Source organism: Sebastes umbrosus, chromosome 21 (genome assembly GCF_015220745.1).
Source record: "Sebastes umbrosus isolate fSebUmb1 chromosome 21, fSebUmb1.pri, whole genome shotgun sequence".
Taxonomy (NCBI): Eukaryota; Metazoa; Chordata; class Actinopteri; order Perciformes; family Sebastidae; genus Sebastes; species Sebastes umbrosus.
Window position 1 is genome coordinate 1,417,368 of NC_051289.1, and position 21,705 is coordinate 1,439,072.

At 40.9% G+C, this 21,705-nt stretch overlaps 1 protein-coding gene across 2 annotated transcripts in view; it reads left to right on the forward strand.

Annotated features, from left to right (window-relative positions):
• Window positions 1-838: 838 nt before the first annotated feature.
• The window catches only part of nebl (nebulette), an 86,085-nt gene continuing 65,218 nt past the window's right edge, over window positions 839-21,705 (forward strand). Inside the window, exons 1-2 of one of the 2 annotated variants that reach the window (XM_037756531.1) lie at window positions 839-1,127; window positions 5,955-6,049. In XM_037756531.1, coding sequence (XP_037612459.1) covers window positions 1,059-1,127; window positions 5,955-6,049 — 164 coding nt within the window. In that variant the 5' untranslated portion in view covers window positions 839-1,058. The remainder of the gene's footprint in view (window positions 1,128-5,954; window positions 6,050-21,705) is intronic. The other variant, XM_037756532.1, reaches the window with a different exon arrangement.

Below are 21,705 nucleotides of genomic sequence, written 5' to 3' on the forward strand. Positions count from 1 at the left end.
TTTTTTATTGAATCTGGAAGCTCAAATGTTTGATATTTTTGCTTAAATAATTACGATTGACAGATTATTTAAAAAAAAAAAGTGGATTAATTGTCTTCCAAACAACTATTTAATTCATCAACTAATCAATGCAGCTCTACTATTTTTTTAAATTTTATTTAATTTAATTATCTTCACTAAATTTTTCTGTTTTTGTATTTCATTTTATTGACACTAAAGATAAAGTGCTATTTACAAGCTAATCTTGTCGGTGAAGAATTAAACTACCAACATTTAACAGGCATTGCACCTTTATATATCCTGTGGATTGAGGGATTATAGAGGGGAATATCAATATGCAATTCTTACATTTAAACTACATTTGAGAATCTAGAATAGTCTATTATTATTATTATTTTTTTTTTTTCATTCAATTATTTTCATTTTATTTAATTGTTTTGTATTTTATTTTATTGAATCTGGAAGCTCAAATGTTTGATATTTTTGCTTAAATAATTACGATTGACAGATTATTAAAAAAAATGTGGATTAATTTTCTTTTATCAACTATTTCATTCATCAACTAATCAATGCAGCTCTATTATTTATTTATTTCTAATTTTATTTCATTTAATTATTTTAATAATATTTTTTTGTTTTGTATTTAATTTTACTGACACTAAATGTAAAGTGCTACATTCGAGAATCTAGAATAGTCTATTATTATTTTAAATTTAATTTAATTTAATTATTTTAATTGAATTTAATTGTTTTGTATTTTATTTTATTGATTTGATGCGATTAATATCATTTCATTGCATCTTATTTTGAAGGACACATGAAGCCCCTCCCTGGTTCTCTCTACCGATAGAGTGATCGGTCCTCGGTCCCAGCAGCGCAGCATCCAGGCAGCCTTCACACCGGACGCTGAGCCGCTGATTGAGGCAGCAGAACCGCCGTCTCTCGCCGGTTGAAGAGCGGCTCTGTGGGGACATTTGGGACTCTCTTAACTACATCTGCCGGATAACCGGAGGGATTTATCCGCTGGGGAGCAGAGCGGAGGTCTGGAGGTCTGGAGGATGAACCCTCAGTGTGCCCGCTGCGGGAAGATCGTCTACCCGACGGAGAAGGTCAGCTGCCTGGACAAGGTGAGCACTTTATACACCTACAAACACCCAGCATCACCTTATATACAGGTAAAGTTACAGTATATACAGGTGAAGTGACACTAAATGTAAAGTGACATTATATATAGGTAAAGTGACAGTATATAAAGGTAAAGTGACACTAAATGTAAAGTGACAGTATATAAAGGTAAAGTGGTAATATATAAAGATAAAGTTACAGTATATAAAGGTAAAGTGACACTAAATGTAAAGTGACATTATATATAGGTAAAGTGACAGTATGTAAAGGTAAAGTGACACTGAAGGTAAAGTGACTGTATATAAAGGTAAAGTGGTAATATATAAAGATAAAGTTACAGTATATAAAGGTAAAATGACACTAAATGTAAATTGACATTATATATAGGTAAAGTGACAGTATGTAAAGGTAAAGTGACTGTATATAAATATAAAATGACAGTATATAAAGGTAAAGTGACACTAAATGTAAAGTGACATTATATATAGGTAAAGTGACAGTATATAAAGGTAAAGTGACACTAAATGTAAAATGACTGTATATAAAGGTAAAGTGGTAATATATAAAGATAAAGTGACAGTATATAAAGGTAAAGTGACAGTATATAAAGGTAAATTGATAGTATATAAAGGTGAAGTGATAGTATATAAAGCTGAAGTGATAGTATATAAAGATAAAGTGACACTAAATGTAAAGTGACAGTATATAAAGGTAAAGCAACTGTATATAAAGGTAAAGTGACAGTATATAAAGGTAAAGTGACAGTTTATAAAGGTAAATAAAGGTAAAGTGACAGTATATAAAGGTAAAGTGACAGTATATAGAGGTAAAGTGATAGTATATAAAGGTAAAGTGATAGTATATAAAGGTTAAGCGACAGTTTATAAAGGTAAAGTGACAGTATATAGAGGTAAAGTGATAGTATATAAAGGTAAAGTGATAGTATATAAAGGTAAAGTGACAGTATATAAAGGTAAAGTGACAGTATATAAAGGTTAAGCGACTGTATATAAAGGTAAAGTGATAGTATATAAAGGTAAAGTGACAGTATATAAAGGTAAAGTGACAGTATATAAAGGTTAAGCGACTGTATATAAAGGTAAAGTGATAGTATATAAAGGTAAAGTGACAGTATATAAAGGTAAAGTGACAGCATATAAAGGTAAAGTGACAGTATATAAAGGTAAAGTGACAGTATATAAAAGTAAAGTGACAGTATATAAAGGTAAAGTGACAGTTTATAAAGGTAAATAAAGGTAAAGTGACAGTATATAGAGGTAAAGTGATAGTATATAAAGGTAAAGTGACAGTATATAAAGGTAAAGTGACAGTATATAAAGGTTAAGCGACTGTATATAAAGGTAAAGTGATAGTATATAAAGGTAAAGTGACAGTATATAAAGGTAAAGTGACAGTATATAAAGGTTAAGCGACTGTATATAAAGGTAAAGTGATAGTATATAAAGGTAAAGTGACAGCATATAAAGGTTAAGCGACTGTATATAAAGGTAAAGTGACAGTATATAAAGGTGAAGTGACAGTTTATAAAGGCAAAGTGACAGTATATAAAGGTAAAGTGATTGTATGTATAAACGGCACTTCCGTTGCTAACATGCTCACGCATGTTTTTGCTGAAGTCGGCTGTAAAACGGTTTATATAAAACTAAGTGTTGATTTTTGTGTTTGCATGGCAACACGTCTGTAAAAGCGTGTTGCATAACGCTGTTGAATTATTAATCTTATGCATTCACTGTCTGTCCTATGAGGCATCAGGTGACACAACAGCATGTAGGCACTGCACATGATATTAGCTCCCACCCGACCTTTCATAATAAAAGACTCCCATTTCACAGAGCTGCAGCAAATACTGTTTGTTGATTGTGAAAGCTGGAACTAAAAATATCAGTATCATCATTCAAAGTCAAGATCCGGTTTGTAATAAACAATAAGGACCAAATTTACCTTCAGTCCTGTCTTGTAAAAGCTGACATGAACATTGTTTGAACAGAGAATAAGAGAATAAAAGAGCTCAAACAGTGTGAGAGGCTGTGATTTAGAGAGGAGGAGGCTGGCGAAGAAACAAAGAAGTATATGGAGAAAGTGAGAGTGTGAGTGCGAGGGCGAGAAATAATTTGGCCGTCCAAGGACTTCCCTGCTGTCCTTTACAGAAGCCTGTTTAATCAGGCCATTTGCAAGACCAGGTGTCACCTCTTTTACATTTTAGCTATGACTACAAGTTTCAACTGAGAATAAAAGCTAATAAGTTATATTTTTTCCAGGTTTTAGCATTCCAATGAGTTTTTTTTAGGGCTGTCAATCGATTAAAATATTTAATCACACATTTTTTATCTGTTCAAAATGAACCTTAAAGGGAGATTTGTCAAGTATTTAATCCTCTTATCAACATGGGAGTGGACAAATATGCTGCTATATGCAAATGTATGTATATATTTATTATTATAAATCAATTAACAACACAAATCAATGACAGATATTGTCCAGAAACCCTCACAGGTACTGCATTTAGCATAAAATACGCTCCAATCATAACATGGCAAACTGCAGCCCAACAGGCAACAACAGCTGTCAGTGTGTCAGTGTGCTGACTTGACTATGACTTGCCCCAAACTGCATGTGATTACTTGACAAATCTCCCTTTAAGGTTCATTTTGAACAGATAAAAATGTGCGATTGTTTTGAGATTAATCACGATTAAATATTTCAGTTGATTGACAGCCGTACTTTTTACAGAACTTTGGTATTAGTAGTTTTAATTGTGTTTTATAAGCTGCTCAGTGTCGGGAGGTTATCTCTTACATTTATTTTATTTTGCTGCGCACACATCTCCTTCAAACAACTGTATTTTTTTTTTCAAGTTTTTCGCCAAAAACTACATTTTACAAGATTACATTTGAACCCATCATGATAACGTTTAGTTTTGCCTAATGCTCATTTTTACTGAATAGAGCTTGAATGCATTATATTGTAACTCAATGCACCCTTCTGTACGTTAGCTGTTGGCTCCCATATTGAGCCAAGCTATGACTTGCCCCCAAACTGCATGTGATTATCATAAAGTGGGCATGTCTGTAAAGGGGAGACTCGTGGGTACCCATAGAACCCATTTACATTCACTGATCTGGAGGTCAGAGGTCAAGGGATCCCTTTGAAAATGGACATGACAGTTTTTCCCTCGCCAAAAGTTTGGAGCGTTATTTAACCTCCTTCATGACAAGCTAGTATGACATGGTTGGTACCGATGGATTCATCAGGTTCTCTAGTTTCATATGATACCAGTATCTTCACTCTAGCTTTAAAACTGAGCCGCTACAACCTATAAATCACAAGTTGCGCTAATGCGTTAAAGAAATTAGTGGCGTTAAAAGGATTTAGCTTTGCTTTGGCAGCCCTAGTTTGATTGTTTTCTACTCCAGACAGATTACTCCAGTGGATTTGCATGTTGACACATCATGCTCTTTCATTGAAATCAAGCACAGGATTAATATAGGGTACACATATGACCATGTTAACAACTCAAACACATCATTTAGTTGCTGATTCGCTCTCTAAGAATAATCCTAATGCAGGACAGATGGAGGGCGATCTGAACGAGCAAATGTTTGGCAGCAAACTGCCTGGCTTCAGTTGTTCGCTCTGCGGTCTGTCACGTTTTCATCCAGCCTCCTACTAGCTGTACTTATATTTAGTTCTGAACACTCGCTGTGAAACTGCATCGACAGAGAGTGTGAGGCAGACGGTCCCGCCCATGCTGTTTGATTGACAGGCGGTTTGGTGAGAAGCACTGAGCAGCAGAGGCGGAACACAACAACAAGTAGAGCTCTGAAGGTTCCTTCATGACCTCGGAAAACAGCAGTTGGACAAACACTTCACTCACTCTGGTGTTTCCAAAGCTTTCAGCCACCTCGCACGGAGTTGTTCAGTTGTCATGGAGACGGTTTAGCTGTTATCATGTGACCTAAATATGGAATTTCAGTCATGTGATAACAGGTCGTAGATGAAGTCGTAGCATCCCAGAGAGGCTCTCTTACATCAGGACCTCCAGCTACAAGGAGTCAGCACTTAACCCAAAACCAAACAAGCCCGACCGCTATTCTGTCTTTCAGAGGTTGTAGCGGGCACAGTTTTAAAGTTAGAGGGAAGATACTGTTGAATGTTAAACTTCTGACTTTATTCTCATAATATTATGACTTTATTCTTCTAATATTACTTTTTTTCTCGTACACGTATAACTTTATTCTTGTAATATTATGACTTTATTCTCATAATATTATGACTTTATTCTCGAAATCTCATATATATTTTATTTTCCTCAATGTGGCCCTAATACTCCGTCGTAAACGATAATATTGTTGATATCTAGCTATTAATTCCAGGTCGCAGCAGGAGATATTCAATATTTTTTTATTAATATAAGTAGTGTAAAACGTCCACAGCAGCAGCAGCAGCAGGTATCTGAGGTGTTTACGTGACCAACACATGGAGGAAGTGACGTCTGCGTCGGAGTTCTGAGTGAAGGATATTTGTCAAAGGAAGTTCCTTTAACTGAACATTCACTGAGCAGGGAGTTGGGACTACTGTTTATGTACGCTGTGGATGGGAACACAGCTCATGTGTTATTATATGACCGAAATTCCATTCTCAGGTCACGTGATGACAACCAAACCATCTCCGTGACTCCGTCCGCTGAGGAAGATGTGGCCGTATAGCTAGGAAACACCAAATAAGTGGACCCGGAGAGGAGGTCTAAACTGACTCATTAAATCTAATAGTGATGTGTGTGTGTGTGTGTGTGTGTGTGTTGTCTCCAGAACTGGCATAAAGGATGTTTCCACTGCGAGGTTTGTAAGATGACCCTGAACATGAAGAACTACAAAGGATACGACAAGAAACCCTACTGCAACGCGTGAGTCCTCATCTCTCTCTCTCTCTATATATATATATATATATATACATACAGTATAAATAACACCACATACCCCCTAATGGTTTGCACATATACTGTATGATATTATAATCATTATAATGTACAATTAGCTTATTGTTCGCTGATGCTTCTGTTCCGGTTTTCGGATGTTTCTCAGAGTATAACCGCGTCCTCTGGCTGCACCGTGTTATTATCTGAATGTGAGCGCTGCCTGCAGGCTCTTCATATCTGTGTGGCGAGTCGACCCTTTAAGGTTTTTATAGCAGCGATGGTTACACTCGGTGGTTGTGGTTGTGGTTAGCGAGGCCCAGCCCTGCTTCACTCTCCTCCTCACTGCTGCCTCTGTTCACAGCCCTGAATCTGAATCTGTGTGTTCAACATGCTCTGCTGGTTATTATCTGAACAGCGTGATACACAACGCTGACAGTTATTGTCCCAAAGGGAAAAGTTAGTTTGACACCAGCAAGATTACAAACCTCAAAGGAGGCCAAACCTGGATCGCTTTGACCTTTGACCTTTGACCTTGTCACCGTTGGTTGCTTGTAATGATGGTTATCTGGGAGTTGAAGCTCCTATCTGTAACTCTCCACTACATACACGTCTGTTCACCTCTCTAGTGAGGACCTTTGTGTACCTGCCACCCGGCATCTATCTGTCAGTGAGAGTTTACAGAAACACTGTGAACACGACGTTGTGCTTTTGTTCTGATATGTTTCAGTACTAAATGTTCATCCCTCCAGAAGTTGATAAGGGAATAATAATAACTGCCGTTTCTTCTTCCATCTGCAAGAAAACAAACCATTTTCCATGTTTTATGTTTACTTATTTGGTGGCATTGTGAGCTATACATGTGCACAGTTTAAATGGTGTTTATACACCAATCAGCCATATCATTATGACCAGCTGCCTGGTATTCAGTAGGTAGGCATGGACTCCACCAGACCTCTGAAGGTCTGCTGTGGTATCTGGCACCAAGCCGTCAGCAGCAGATCCTTTAAGTCCTGTATAAGTTGCGAGGTGGGGCCTCCGTGGATCGGACTTGTTTGTCCAGAACATCCCACAGATGCTCCATCGGATTGAGATCTGGAGAATTTGGAGGCCGAGTCAACACCTCCAACTCGTCGCTATCCACATGATGTAAAAGAAAACGTGATTCATCAGACCGGGCCACCTTCTTCCATCGCTCCGTGGTCCAGTTCTGATGCTCACATGCCCATTGTAGGCGCTTTTGGCGATGGACACGGGTCAGCATGGGGCACCCTGACCGGTCTGCGGATACGCAGCCCCATACGCAACAAACTTTTTCAGCAGTTTGAGCTCCAGTATTTTCTTTTGAATCGGACAACACGGGCCAGCCTTCGCTCCCCACGTGCATCAATGAGCCTCGGGTCTGACCCTGTCGCCGGTTCACCGGTTTTCCTTCCTTGGACCTCTTTTGGTAGGTCCTGACCACTGCAGACCGGGAACATCCCACAAGAGCTGCAGTTCTGGAGATGCTCTGACCCAGTCGTCTAGCCAGCACTATGTGGCCCTTGTTGTCAAAGTCACTCACATCCTTACGCTGGCCCATTTCTTCTGCTTCCAATACAAAGTTCAAAGTTCAAAATGTTCACTTGCTGTCTAATATATCCCCCCCCCCCAATGCCAGGTGCCATGGTAACGAGATAACCAACGTTATTCACTTCACCTGTCAGTGGTCTGAATGTCATGGCTGATCGGTGTAAAGTGTTTACCTGCATGATATGTTCACATGGTAGCGTGCATAGTGCCAGCCTTCAGTTACAACTGCAGGACAATAAAAAAGCACCTTCTTTATCACTAATGGGGGGGACATCCACAGCGTAGCTCTGAGTGTTTCAGTCCAGAGGGAAGTTAAAGCTCTGTGGACTTTATGAGCGTAGTCCCGTGCTTCTTAAGATCCTCTCTGCAGCTCAGGAAGGGGGACGAGGATTACAGAAGCACATGAGACCCAACACACTGACTCACTGACTTTACTAAAGGACTAATACCACCAGGAAACAAACAACAGGTTATATCGGAGCGATCATTTGCTTAAGTTGAAGACATGACACACCCACACAGCAACACACACATAGAGACATATGGATAATATGGCAGGTCATGGGTTGGGTTTTAATCTGTAGTGTGTGACCTCTGAGCTGTTATATTAACGTGGCACTGCTGAACCAAGTTTCTTTTTCCATAATGTAGAACTCACACAACTTTACTTCATATTTTCCGAAATCTTTAACAAGGCTTTATATTAGGGCTGTCAAAGGTAACACCATAATAACGCGTTAATTAGTTTTAGGTTCTATGGGTACCCACGAGTCTCCCCTTTACAGACATGCCCACTTTATGATAATCACATGCAGTTACAGTCTTGAATTACATAAATTGGGTCTCACTGTGAAGCTGAGGCTCTGGTGGATCCAATGAGCCCAACTGGATTCATGTGTGACCTTGACCAACGTGACCTCAATGTATGAAATGACCTGTGGTGACCTCTAGGATAATCACAGTTTGATGAAACTTTACAGCCACAAACTAGAGACCTAGAGCATTCAGAGGATGGATGGATCAAACTAGAGACCTAGAGCATTCAGAGGATGGATGGATCAAACTAGAGACCTAGAGCATTCAGAGGATGGATGGATCAAACTAGAGACCTAGAGCATTCAGAGGATGGATGGATCAAACTAGAGACCTAGAGCATTCAGAGGATGGATGGATCAAACTAGAGACCTAGAGCATTCAGAGGATGGATGGATCAGACTAGAGACCTAGAGCATTCAGAGGATGGATAGATCAGACTAGAGACCTAGAGCATTCAGAGGATGGATGGATCAGACTAGAGTCAGAGGGATAAGGATAACACATCCAGTGATGTAGCAGCAAAGATCCCGAACAGAAGCCGTCTGACGACCACATTCATAGCCGGCGTCCTCCTGTGTGAGATATTTCTGTTTAATTAAGTTACCCCCTTTATGCTAATGAGTAATAATCAAAGCTGCTTATGTAACGCTGCACACCAGCTGCTCGTGAGAACATGAAGACGACTGATAACCTTAAAGAGGTCACTTCTGTGTCGTGAATTCACGTTTTAACCATGATTTTCCATGCAGTGTGAGTGTTAATAGCAGCTCAGATTGTTGCGATAGGGACGGTGTGGTTATGTAACGCTGCTGCCCACATAACCCAGATTACTGCTCCTTCTCTTGTTGTGCTTCAGTAGTTCTGTCTTTATTGTTTCACTCAGGCAGTAGAGAAGCAGGAAGGGAAACAAATCCTGCAGCTCTAGGATACAATATCATTTACATTTAAGGCATCTGACTGTACAGACGGAGCAGGAATTCACTTTTTTACCACTAGACCATCGGGAAAAAGTTGAATCATACACTTTTAGGGACTTTTACTTTGAAAAATATCTAAATTAATCCAGTAAAAATGTTTGATTTTCAGCATGTATGTAGTCAGAGATGTCCTGAAGTCAAATATATCAGTCATTGTCAGGAATTATTTATTATCCAGCAACCCAAAGATCAAATAATAAAGACGGTATTTTATTTTTAATCTATAAGGGACATGTAATGTTTTATACTTCTGGTGAATATAATCCATCAATCTTATTTCCATAGATGTATTTTGTATATACAGTTCCCTTTGTTAACATCTTATTTTGAAAACCAGACGTAGTTACTACTTCCTCTAACTTCTCCAAGGTGGTCTCTAGCTCTCCCGTCAGCTCCGTTCTCTTTATCCATCATGGTCAGCTCCATCGGGGCCGTTTCAATGCAGAGAACATAAATGTCAGTATCTGGGTGTTCTACAGTCGTAGCGTCGTTCCATTTGACCACGGAGACGAGAGCGACGGCCGGCTCGACCGCCACGTTACCGCGACACGATAACGTTTCCTGCTAACTATTTCGCACTTTTCTTCCGATATTTTGTAGACATTTTTCTGCCTTTTTTTGGTCATTTTTCAGCTGTTTTTTCCGGAAATATTTCAGACATTTTTCAGACTTTTATTTGAAGATATTTCTGCCTTTTTTTGGGCCATATTTCTGACATACTGTGGCTTTTTTCTGACATTTGTCAGCCTTATTTTGGGACACATTTTGGCCGTTTTTAGAAGTTATCATGTAGCTTTAGCTCTGCTCTGTCTAGCTCTGCTTTTCCTGTCAATGTGTGAAACCCAAAGTGTTTCCATCCTTTACTGGATGTGTAGTGTTTACCACGCTGGATTTAACATGTGAGGGTGCAGGTCGTATCCACAACGACCCTCCAACGTTTGTTTTGGTTGACGGATACGGAACGGATATGACGTCACGACTACAACAATAAAAGCGGTGACTTCCTTCTACCTCCACATAGACTCAGATGAAGCGAATATATCGATTCTGGCATTAAAAGATCTATTTCAAAATCATTTTTCACCATAGATTCCAGTTACAGCAAGTTTAACACAGTATTTTCATAGTCTGTTATTAGTACTTTTACTGCAGTAAAGGTTGTGATTCTTAATTTCCTGTGAACATTTCCCTTAAAGGTCCCAAATTGTACAAAGTGAGATTTTCTTTTTCTGAGATTTTATATTATAAAGCATGTTTAAGTCTTATATAAATACTGTTAAACTATCAAAACGCTCAATATAGGGAGAAATACACACCGCCCGTATTCAGAAATTGCGCGTGTGAAACAAGCCGTCAGGATTTCTGTCCATTTGTGATGTCACAAATATATAATATATTTAGACTGTTACTCGGTTTTAAACGTAAACATTCTAAATGTGTCCCAGTTTATTTCCTGGTTGCGAATAACATCAGCTGACAGGAAGTAAACATGGACCCAAACTGTTGCCTAGCAACGCAATTTCCGTTGAAATGCACTAAAACGGAGCGTTTCAGACAGAGGGTGAATACAGGTATATTCAGACAGACAGTATATTTTAAACATAGTAAACATGTTCTAGTAGAAACACAAAATACAAGTTTGAATCTGGAAATGAGCTGATATGGGACCTTTAATGATCTTACAGCAGTTGTAACCCAGACGGTTCAGTGCAGTTAGAGAGAACTCACTGCTGTAACACCACGAAACAGATCTACCAGAGAGAAGGAGAGACTGAAAGGAGACAGAATAAATCCGACTGAGAGAAACAAAGACCGTGAGAGCAGCATATTGAGAGGATACGAGAGGGAAACTTACGTAACCCTCCTTCTAATCTGTCGCGGTGTGGAGCCGACGGGAGGCAGACACAGAGACAGAGACAGAGACGGCGACAGAGACAGAGACGGAGTTAAAGACAGTTTTATAAAAGGTAAATAAAAAGACGTGTGAAGGATTTGAGAGGCAGAGAGAGAGTGGAGGAGGCTCTGTCATCACCATGAGAGAGAGAGAGAGAGGATGGAGGGATGAGGACCGGCTCTATTGAAGGCCGGCTGAGAGCGTTAACGCATGAATGAGTGAACAGAAAGACGGAGAGAGGACAGTGAGGACAGATGACTGGAGACAGTGTCATGGTGTCTCTATAAACAGCCTGTGATGAGACTCTGTAGGCACTCCAGTTCAGGCTCCTTTACATCCTCTCCTCTCCTCTCCTCTCCTCTTCTTCTCTCCTCTCCTCTCCTCTCCTCTCCTCCTCTCCTCTCCTTCTCTCCTCCTCTCTTCTCCTCTCCTCTCCTCTCCTCCTCTCCTCTCCTCTCCTCTCCTCTCTTCCTCCTCTCCTCTCCTCTCCTCTCCTCTCTTACTCCTCTCCTCTCCTCTCCTTTCCTCTCCTCTCCTCTCCTCTCCTTTCCTCTCCTCCTTTACTTTTCTCCTCCTCTCCTCTCTTCTCCTCCTTTACTTTTCTCCTCCTCTCCCTCTTCTCCTCCTTTCCTTTCCTTACCTTTGCAGTCATTTATTTCCCTTTCCTTTCCATTCCTTTCCTCTCCTTTCCTTTCCTTCCCTCTCCTTTCCTCTTTCCTTTCCTTTCCTTTCCTTTCCTTTCCTCTCCTCTCCTCTCCTTTCCTTTCCTTTCCTTTCCTCTCCTCTCCTTTCCTTTCCTCTCCTTTCCTTTCCTTTCCTTTCCATTCCTTTCCTCTCCTTTCCTTTCCTCTCCTCACCTTTCCTCTTTCCTCTTTCCTCTTTCCTCTTTCCTTTCCTTTCCTTTCCTTTCCTCTCTTCTCCTCTCCTTTCCTTTCCTTTCCTCTCCTCTCCTCTCCTTTACTTTCCTCTCCTTTCCTTTCCTTCCCTGTCTCTTTATACATCCATGGACACGGACTCATTGGTGTTTTCAGTCCAAAATGGTGGCAGGACTACCTCAGCACCATCTAGCAGCTGTTGTCAAAAAGCGCCAGAGTTTCGTCTCTTTGCTTCTAAACTTTCTCTCCTCCGTTTTCCCTCCGTCATGTCTTCCTCTCCGTCTCCTCTCTAAGACGCAGCTTTAATCAGACGTCTCTGTTCTGAACTCGTCTAATCGCAGCCGCTGATCAGCCCGGCGGCCAGCTATTAAATCCTCTGGGTGATAATATCTGTAACTTAAATAAGCACAGCCTGGATTAACTCCCCCTCATTTGTCACGGCCTTTTATCAGGGAGAGGTGGTTAGAAGCATTAAACGCCGGCGATGAAGGTGAAGTCTTTAAACACGAGTCGGCGTAGAACTTGAGGCTCTGAAGGAGCAACGTTCTCTGAAACAGTGGAACGCCGTCGGACTGTGTGATGTTGCATTTATTTGATCCTTATGTCATCGTGGTTTCTTAATAAATAAATAAAAGAGAGCAGGTAGCAGGCGGACTCATCTTTCATCTGCTGAAGTTTTAATTTCCAGAGTGAGAAAGTGTGCGATGCTTTAACTCACTCCAACAGCAGGCTGGAGACACATGTGGAATAAGAACCAGTCCTCTAGGTTTAAAGGGCCGGTCCATTTTTATATCATTCTGTAGCTTCCCAGTGGTGTTCCTTATGTATTCAAAAAAACGTATTCCCACGTGACCTAACGTAGGTTTCTGCAGGAGAGGAGGTCGTGTTGCTCTGGCTCTATATACTTGTTTAGCAAGGAGAGGAGGTCGTGTTGCTCTGGCTCTATCTCTTTGGCGTGGAGAGGAGGTTGTGTTGCTCTGGCTCTATCTATTTGGAGTGGAGAGGAGGTCGTGTTGCTCTGGCTTTACCTGTTTGGCATGAAGAGGAGGTTGTGTTGCTCTGGCTCTCTGTCTGGCGTGGAGAGGAGGTTTTGTTGCTCTGGCTCTACCTGTTTGACGTGGAGAGGAGGTCGTGTTGCTCTGACTCTACCTGTTTGGTGTGGAGAGGATGTTGTGTTGCTCTGGCTCTATCTGTTTGGCGTGGAGAGGAGTTTTTTTTTTGCTCTGTCTCTATCTATTTGGCATGGAGAGGAGGTTGTGTTGCTCTGGCTCTATCTCTTTGGCGTGGAGAGGAGGTTGTGTTGCTCTGGCTCTATTTGTTTGGCATGGAGAGGAGGTTGTGTTGCTCTGACTCTATCTGTCTGACGTGGAGAGGAGGTTGTGTTGCTCTGACTCTATCTGTCTGGCGTGGAGAGGAGGTCGTGTTGCTCTGGTTCTATCTGTCTGGCGTGGAGAGGAGGTCGTGTTGCTCTGGCTCTATCTGTCTGGCGTGGAGAGGAGGTTGTGTTGCTCTGACTCTATCTGTCTGGCGTGGAGAGGAGGTCGTGTTGCTCTGGTTCTACCTGTTTAACAGCCCGTTCTGACGGGGAACTGAAGCCGTTATATCACTCTCTTTAAAGCCACCAGACTCCATTCATAAAAACAGTAATTTACCTCCCAGAACACGGGAGTAAACACACAACCCCACCTCCTTCAGTTGTTTCCAAACTCAGTACAGCTAACGTTGACTCAGCTACTGCTAGCGTTCACATTATTATAACCGTATTGATTAGCTCATTGTGCTAACCTACGTCATTGCTTTTGCTGACGGCTGAGTGGACGTTTCTATTTGATGGATCCTCCGTTTAAACAGGCAGCAGGAGAGTTTCACCAACACTGAAGAGTTGCTGCTCTTTGATAGTGAAAGGAAATGATGATGATGAAGCTGGTTTTGATTGATCCTGATGTCGGTACTCTGATGTGGAACGCAACTAAGCTGATAGGCTGCTGCGACACACTGCATGAGTTCATGCCTGGGGAGGGTGTATAGATGCAGCAGTGTGTCTAATGTCAAACTAGGCCACTGGTTGCAGAGCTGCTGTGATCAGTGTGTCTGTCTATGTGGAGGTAGAAGGAAGTTACCGCTTTCATTGTGGTAGTCTGAGTAACGTGACGTCATAACCGTTCCGTATCCGTCAACCAAAACAAACCGCAGAAAGTCTAAAACGTTGGAGGGTCGTCGTGGATACGACCTGCACCCTCCCATGTTAAATCCAGCGTGGTAAACACTACACATCCAGTAAAGGATGGAAATACTTTGGGTTTCACACATTGACAGGAAAAGCAGAGCTAGACAGAGCAGAGCTAAAGCTGCACGCTAACTTCTGAAAACGGACAAAATGTGTCCGAAAATAAGTCTGAAAAAAGTTTTAAAAAAAAAGCTGAAATATGTCTGAAAAAATGCCAAAGTATGTCCGACAAAAAAAGATGATTTTTGGGTTGCTGGATAATAAATAATTCCTGACAATGACTGATATATTTGACTTCAGGACATCTCTGACTACATACATGCTGAAAATCAAACATTTTTACCAGATTAATTTAGAGATTTTTCAAAGTAAAAGTCCCTAGAAGTGTATGATTCAACTTTCCCCTTCATGGTCTAGCGGTAAGGAAGTTTACAAAAATCACAATATCGGATCACAATACTTAAAAATCACAATACATATTGAATCGGCACCCAAGTATCGTGATAGTATTGAATCAGGAGATAGTTGTATTGTCCCAGATCTAGTATTCATGTAGTTTTAGTACACATATAAAGTACAGTAATAAAGTGTAGAGTAGATATTTCCTGTCTGTCGTGCTGCTGAAGTGTCAGGAAGGTCTACAGGAGCCAAGTGAGTCCTGAGCTCACACTGAGAGCTTCATCAACACCTAAGCAGGAGGATGGAGGACAGCCAGGCTGACCAGCAAGAACACAACACATTCAGCTGTCCTCCAGGGCCCCCCATCTTCCTCTTCCTCCTCTTCATCTTCCTCTTCCTCCTCTTCATCTGTCTCTTCCTCCTCTTCATCTGTCTCTTCCTCCTCTTCATCTGTCTCTTCCTCCTCTTCATCCGTCTCTTCCTCCTCTTCATCCGTCTCTCTCGCAGTGATTCACCAGAAGAGCAGTCCGTGTTGCTTTATGTCAGTTAGTAGAGGAACTTGTCCTGGTGTTGGTGGCTGGACACGTGTCTCTGTCCTGCTGTCCATGTGCTGCATGTGTTGTTGTTGTTGTTGTTGTTGTTGTTGACAGTGAGGAGAGGATTGTGGTGTCACTGGCTCATCTCCCATCATGCAGCGGGCCTGGTTTAGCCACAGTGACAGCCGTGCCTCCTGCTCCAGCTGGCTTCAGGAAGCTGTTTCCATCTCAGGCTGGAGAGGAAACGGTTTGACCTATGAGGTCTTCACCAGGAACACAGGAGCTACACAATATGGAGGAATTTAAATTTTCAGTGTGCGGATAACCTCTCCTAGCTAATGCTAGCCACTAGCCACTAGCCATTAGCCACTAGCCACTAGCCACTAGTCACTAGCCACTAGCCATTAGCCACTAGCCACTAGTCACTAGCCATTAGCCACTAGCCACTAGTCACTAGCCACTAGCCACTAGCCACTAGCCATTAGCCACTAGCCACTAGTCACTAGCCATTAGCCACTAGTCATTATCCACTAGCCACTAGCCATTATTCACTAGCCATTAGCCACTAGCCACTAGCCATGCTGGTTTCATTGAGATCCAGGCTGAACTATTGGATGGATTGCTGTGAAATTTGGTACACACATTCATGTCCTCCTGACTTTTCATCTAGCGCGTAGTAAAACTGACTAAACATTTATAAGCCAACAATATCTGTTTATGTATTCATTATTTATTAGTTAACGCAATAATAACGCGTTAATGCACATTCGCTTTAACGCCACTAATTTCTTTAACACGTTAACACAACTTGCAATTTTTAGGTTGTAGCAGCTCAGATTTAAAGCTAAAGTGAAGATACTGGTATCATATGAAACTAGAGAACCTGATGAATCCATCGGTACCAACCATGTCAGACTAGCTGGTCCTGAAGGAGGTTAAATAACGCTCCAAACGTGCGCTAAGTCTTGGCGAAGAAAAACTGCCATGTCCATTTTCAAAGGGGTCCCTTGACCTCTGACCTCCAGATCAGTGAATGTAAATGGGTTCTCTGGGTACCCACGAGTCTCCCCTTTACAGACATGCCCACTTTATGATAATCACATGCAGTTTGGGGCAAGTCATAGTCAAGTCAGCACACTGACACACTGACAGCTGTTGTTGCCTGTTGGGCTGCAGTTTGCCATGTTATGATTGGAGCATATTGTTTTATGCTAAATGCAGTACATGTGAGGGTTTCTGGACAATATCTGTCATTGTTTTGTGTTGTTCATTGATTTACAATAATAAATATATACATACATTTACATAAAGCAGCATATTAGTCCACTCCCATGTTGATAAGAGGATTAAATACTTGATAAATCTCAGCATTGCATACTGTAAATAGTACGCAATTCACATAATATTAGTTTCCTACTAAGGTTTCATTCATACTAAAATATCTCACAGACTGTTTTAGCTACTAAATATCACGTTAGTGTGGAAGTTTCGTCCTGGTAGGAGAGTTTGGACCATCCCAAACCTGAATCGTAACCTTTAGTACAACACAACGTCTCTTTTTTGTAATAAAGTACGTTTATATAAGATTGTTATCTAATATAACTATCCCACCCTCCACTGAATGGGATCAAACTGTGATATGCAACAACTAAACATGCATTCTTTGGATTAAAATCTGCAAAGATAAGGTTGTTTTTCTTTTCACACACACATACTGTGCGTCTGAATGCTCAGTCCGACTTGTGTGCGTCACCGCTGCTGGGAGAGAGGAGACTGTCGTCGTTTGGCAAATGTCACGGCAACATTATAGACAATGGTGAATCTAAATCTGTATCCCCAACACACACACACACACACACACACACTCTGTGGTGTATTGTAAATCTGGTGTGTTAACCGAGCAGTTAGAGAAAGGCAGGATGTGTCTGAGGGTATTATTGGAAACACTTTAAAGGACACTGTGTGTGTTGGGAGAGTTTGTTCTTGTTTTTTTGGGTGGAAGTTATATTTAGTTTATGTCGGGAGGAACGAAACTCCTTATTGTTTGTTAGGCAGTGTGTGTAACTCGTTTTTATTCTAGAGTTAGTGTGTGTGAAACTCTTCTGTTACATAAATCCATTCAGTATTTACACTTCCTGTCAGCTTTTATTTGCTAGCGTTACAACCATGGATGTATGAAGAGAGATGGATCCAGCATTGGAGGCGGGGCCTCGTTCATTACTATGGAAGTGTCTCAGTGGCGCATGAAGCCTAAATGGATCGACGGAAAAGTACCCGGATCTTGGGCACGTGGAACATGCACAGTAGCGTCCGCTCGGTCACATGACTCGGTCACGGGGTCCCAACATCACGCATTAGGTTTTATAGTTTCAGATGATACCAGTATCTTCACTCTTTCAGGCTCTAAAGAATGTCCGAAAAATGTCAAAAAATGTCAAAAAAAGAAAATGTCAAATAAGTTCGAAAAATATTCAGAAAATGTCAAAATATATCCAAAACCTGTCTGAAAAAAATGTCTGAAAAAATGTCGGACGAAAAAAGTCTGAAAAAAAAGATCGGAAAAATTTCGGAAAAATAAAGTCTGAAAAAAAAATCTGATAAAATAGATCTGAAAAATGTCTGAAAAAATGTCCGAAAAAAAATCTGATAAAATAGATCTGAAAAATGTCTGGGAAAAAAAATCTGAAAAATGTCCGAAAAAAAAAGTCTGAAAAAAAAGATCTGAAAAATGTCGGACAAAAAAAGTCTGAAAAAAAGATCTGAGAAATATTCAAAAAAAAAAGTCTGAAAAAAAAGTTCTGAAAAATGTCAGAAAAAAAGTCTGAAAAATATCCAAAAAATGTCCGAAAAATGTCAAAAAATATAAAAACGGCTTGGCGCTCCAGCTTCGGTCTGGGTCTCATTTACATGAACGGAGGAAGGGAAATAACTCTGGATCAGCTATTAGTGCATCTTACAACTTTAAAACCTAATGATTTAAATAAGGGCTGTTCGTACTAGGAAGTTGATTCACCTCAAAATAAATGATCCGCTGAGTTACAGACGTCTCTTTCCCAATGTAAGTCTACGGGAAAAAGTCTTTTTAGGCCCGATGGCATCACGTGACGGACACGGAAGTTGCAGTACCGCCGTTTGGCCACTACGAAAGTCGGGATCGACGACCGGCGCTCTTCCTGGGGGCTTGGTTGCAGCTCATTTCTGTTCCAGTACAGATTCACTGTGGTACTTCTGCACTACCAGCGGAGGAAAGTAACTAAGTACACAGAAATGTGTCCGTTAAGAGTCTTTGATTCTGCTCTCGGCCAATTAAAAACCCAAATGATGTAAAGAACGGAGCAGACAGGCCGGACTGTGTGCTGCCGTCGTCTGGACGTCAGCTGGCTGTTAAAGACTCCGACACAAACTGAGTTATTGTGCCGAGCTGCTTGTCCAGCCAGCACTGAGTTACCTTGGCTCGCTCTGTGTGTGTGTGTGTGTGTGTGTGTGTGTGTGTGTGTGTGTAAAACATCCCACAGAGCAGCTCTTTGTCTCAAAGTATTGGGTTGCACCAAACGAACAAAGCATCCATGGTTACCGGTAGCGACGGGAACAGGTGAAGTGAAACTTAAGGACAAAATTAGTTTGTGTGTGTTTATGTAACGCTAAGAGTCGCAGAAGTGAAACAAAGGGGACTGCTGGTGGGAAAAGAAACACCACTAACTAACACACTGTCGTGGTCTCTGACAAGCCAACTGAGCCTCTATACAGGAAGGCTTTCTGTGTTTGTGTCTCAGAGAAAGAGAATAAGAGCAAGGTGTCCATAACAAAAACTAAAACAAAAAGAAAGTGAGAAATAGAGAGGTGAACGGTAGTCAACTGAGAGAGACAAATATTGTTTTGATCCCGTCTGAATTGCTCCATAAACACACATGATGACTGTTTATGATCTGCTGCTGATTATGAGTTCACAGACCACAGCAGCCTGTTTGTGACCCATCATTATTATATCATGATTATACGTCTATATAGACGGAAACTAAACATCTACAGTATAATGAGGCTGTTTGTAACTTTAGGAGTATTTCATTTACAGCGTTTTAAAACCACTAAAACACAAGCTGGTGTCAGGTAGCAGGTGATTCACCTGTTAAAGCTTCTGTGTGTGTGTGTGTATGTGTTGTGTTTGACCTCTAGGATCAAACAGAGCTCAGAGGGTGACATCAGATGCGTAGAGGACAGCTCACATCCCGTCCCAGTCAGACCCACAGACCTACTGGCACATCCATATGTCGTAAATTGACAGTTCATTAAACTTAGTTAATAGTTGTTTTACTGCTAACAAACAATGAAATGATAATAAGTAGGGTTGTCAATCGATTACAATATTTAATCGCAATTAATCGCACATTTTTTATCTGTTCAAAATGAACCTTAAAGGGAGATTAGTCAAGTATTTAATACTCTTATCAACATGGGAGTGGACAAATATGCTGCTTTATGTAAATGTATGTATATATTTATTATTGTAAATCAATTAACAACACTAATCAATGCCAGATATTGATCCAGAAACCCTCACAGGTACTGCATTTAGCATCAAACAATATGCTCCAATCATAACATGGCAAACTGCAGCCCAACAGGCAACAACAGCTGTCAGTGTGTCAGTGTGCTGACTTGACTATGACTTGACCCCAAACTGCGTGTGATTATCATAAAGTGGGCATGCCTGTAAAGGGGAGACTCGTGGGTACCCATAGAACCCATTTACATTCACTGATCTGGAGGTCAGAGGTCAAGGGACCCCTTTGAAGATGGACATGACAGTTTTTCCTCGTCAAAATTTAGCGTAAGTTTGGAGCGTTATTTAAACTCCTTCATGACCAGCTAGTATGACATGGTTGGTACCGATGGATTCATCAGGTTTTATAGTTTCATATGATACCAGGATCTTCACTCTAGCTTTAAAACTGAGCTGCTACAACCTCCGGAAGATCGAAATTAGTGGCGTTAAAACGAATTTGCGTGAACACGTTATTATCACGTTAACTTTGACAGCCCTTGTTTTTATACGTTTTTATAGAAGCAGGAACACCATCTCTCTAAATACTGACTGTCTACAGGAGAGAGAGAGAGAGAGGGATACAGTGTGTGGGAGGGAGGGAGAGATGTGAAAATGAGAGTGGGAGGAAGAAAGAGGTGAGGTGAGAGGAGGAGGAGGAGGAGGAAGAGAGGAGGAGAGGAGGAGAGGAGGAGGAGGAGAGGAGGAGGAGAGGAGGAGTGAAGGACAGTTCAGTGGAGTGGTCAAACTGGGCTGCTGGATGCTGCTGGCATCGTGATTCACACTCAATGAATCAGCTGGCTCTCAGGAAAACTGCTGAAACTGGACTTTGTTAGCGGTCGTTGTAATTCTCCTTTAATCTTTCTCCCCTCCATTCCAGCTCTCCTCCTCTTCGTCCTTTTCTGTTTTTGTCATGTTTTGCCGTTTGATTTTATAGGATGAAGAAAGATGCAGGGATATAATCACATTATTAAAGCTGAATCTTTGTTGTTGTGCATCATTTCTCTGACATTTGTATATTTATTACATGAATATGAAGTAATGATAATTTACTGGCTCGCTTCTTCTGCCTTTTCCCTCAGCGAGAGGGAGGCGTTGCCGTTTTTGGCCATCTCTGCGGCGCCAGCGTGCGTGCAGATGAATGGCGCCTCTTTACCGGGGCTCCTTACGGCAGATTATTTACATTACGAATCGATTTTAGATCGGTTTACGTTTACGTTTACGTTACAACTTGCCGAGTACCCATCGATCGTAGATCATAGGAATATGAATGGATACATCGATGTAGTAGATGAATGGTTACACATCTTGGCCATCAGTTCTTCTTCTTCTTTGCATGATCCAGCTGCCTCTAACACAGCTGTTGACGGTTTAATGAAGACCCAGTCTCGTCCAGGTGGTGTTAGATAATCTCTGAACTTAAAGTGGTAAATTTACAAGAAAAAACTCACAAATTTATGAGGAAAAGCCGTGGATACTCACTGAGATTGAAATGGTTAATTTCAGAGCAAAAAAAACCTGGATATTCTCTGAGTTTAACGTCGTAACTACGCAAGAAAAAAAACTCACAAATTTACGAGGAGAAAAACTTTGGACATTCTCTGAAATTATAGGGGTAAATTTAAGAGAAACAAACTCACAAATATATGAAAAAAAACCTTGGATATTCTTTGAGATTAACGTGGTAAATTTATGAGAATAAAGGGATATTCTCCGAGATTAGAGTCGTACATTTATATGAAAAAAGGGGACATCATCAGGCATGAGAACAAAATGTAGGAGGCGTATGTTTTGGTAAATTGTGTTAATAT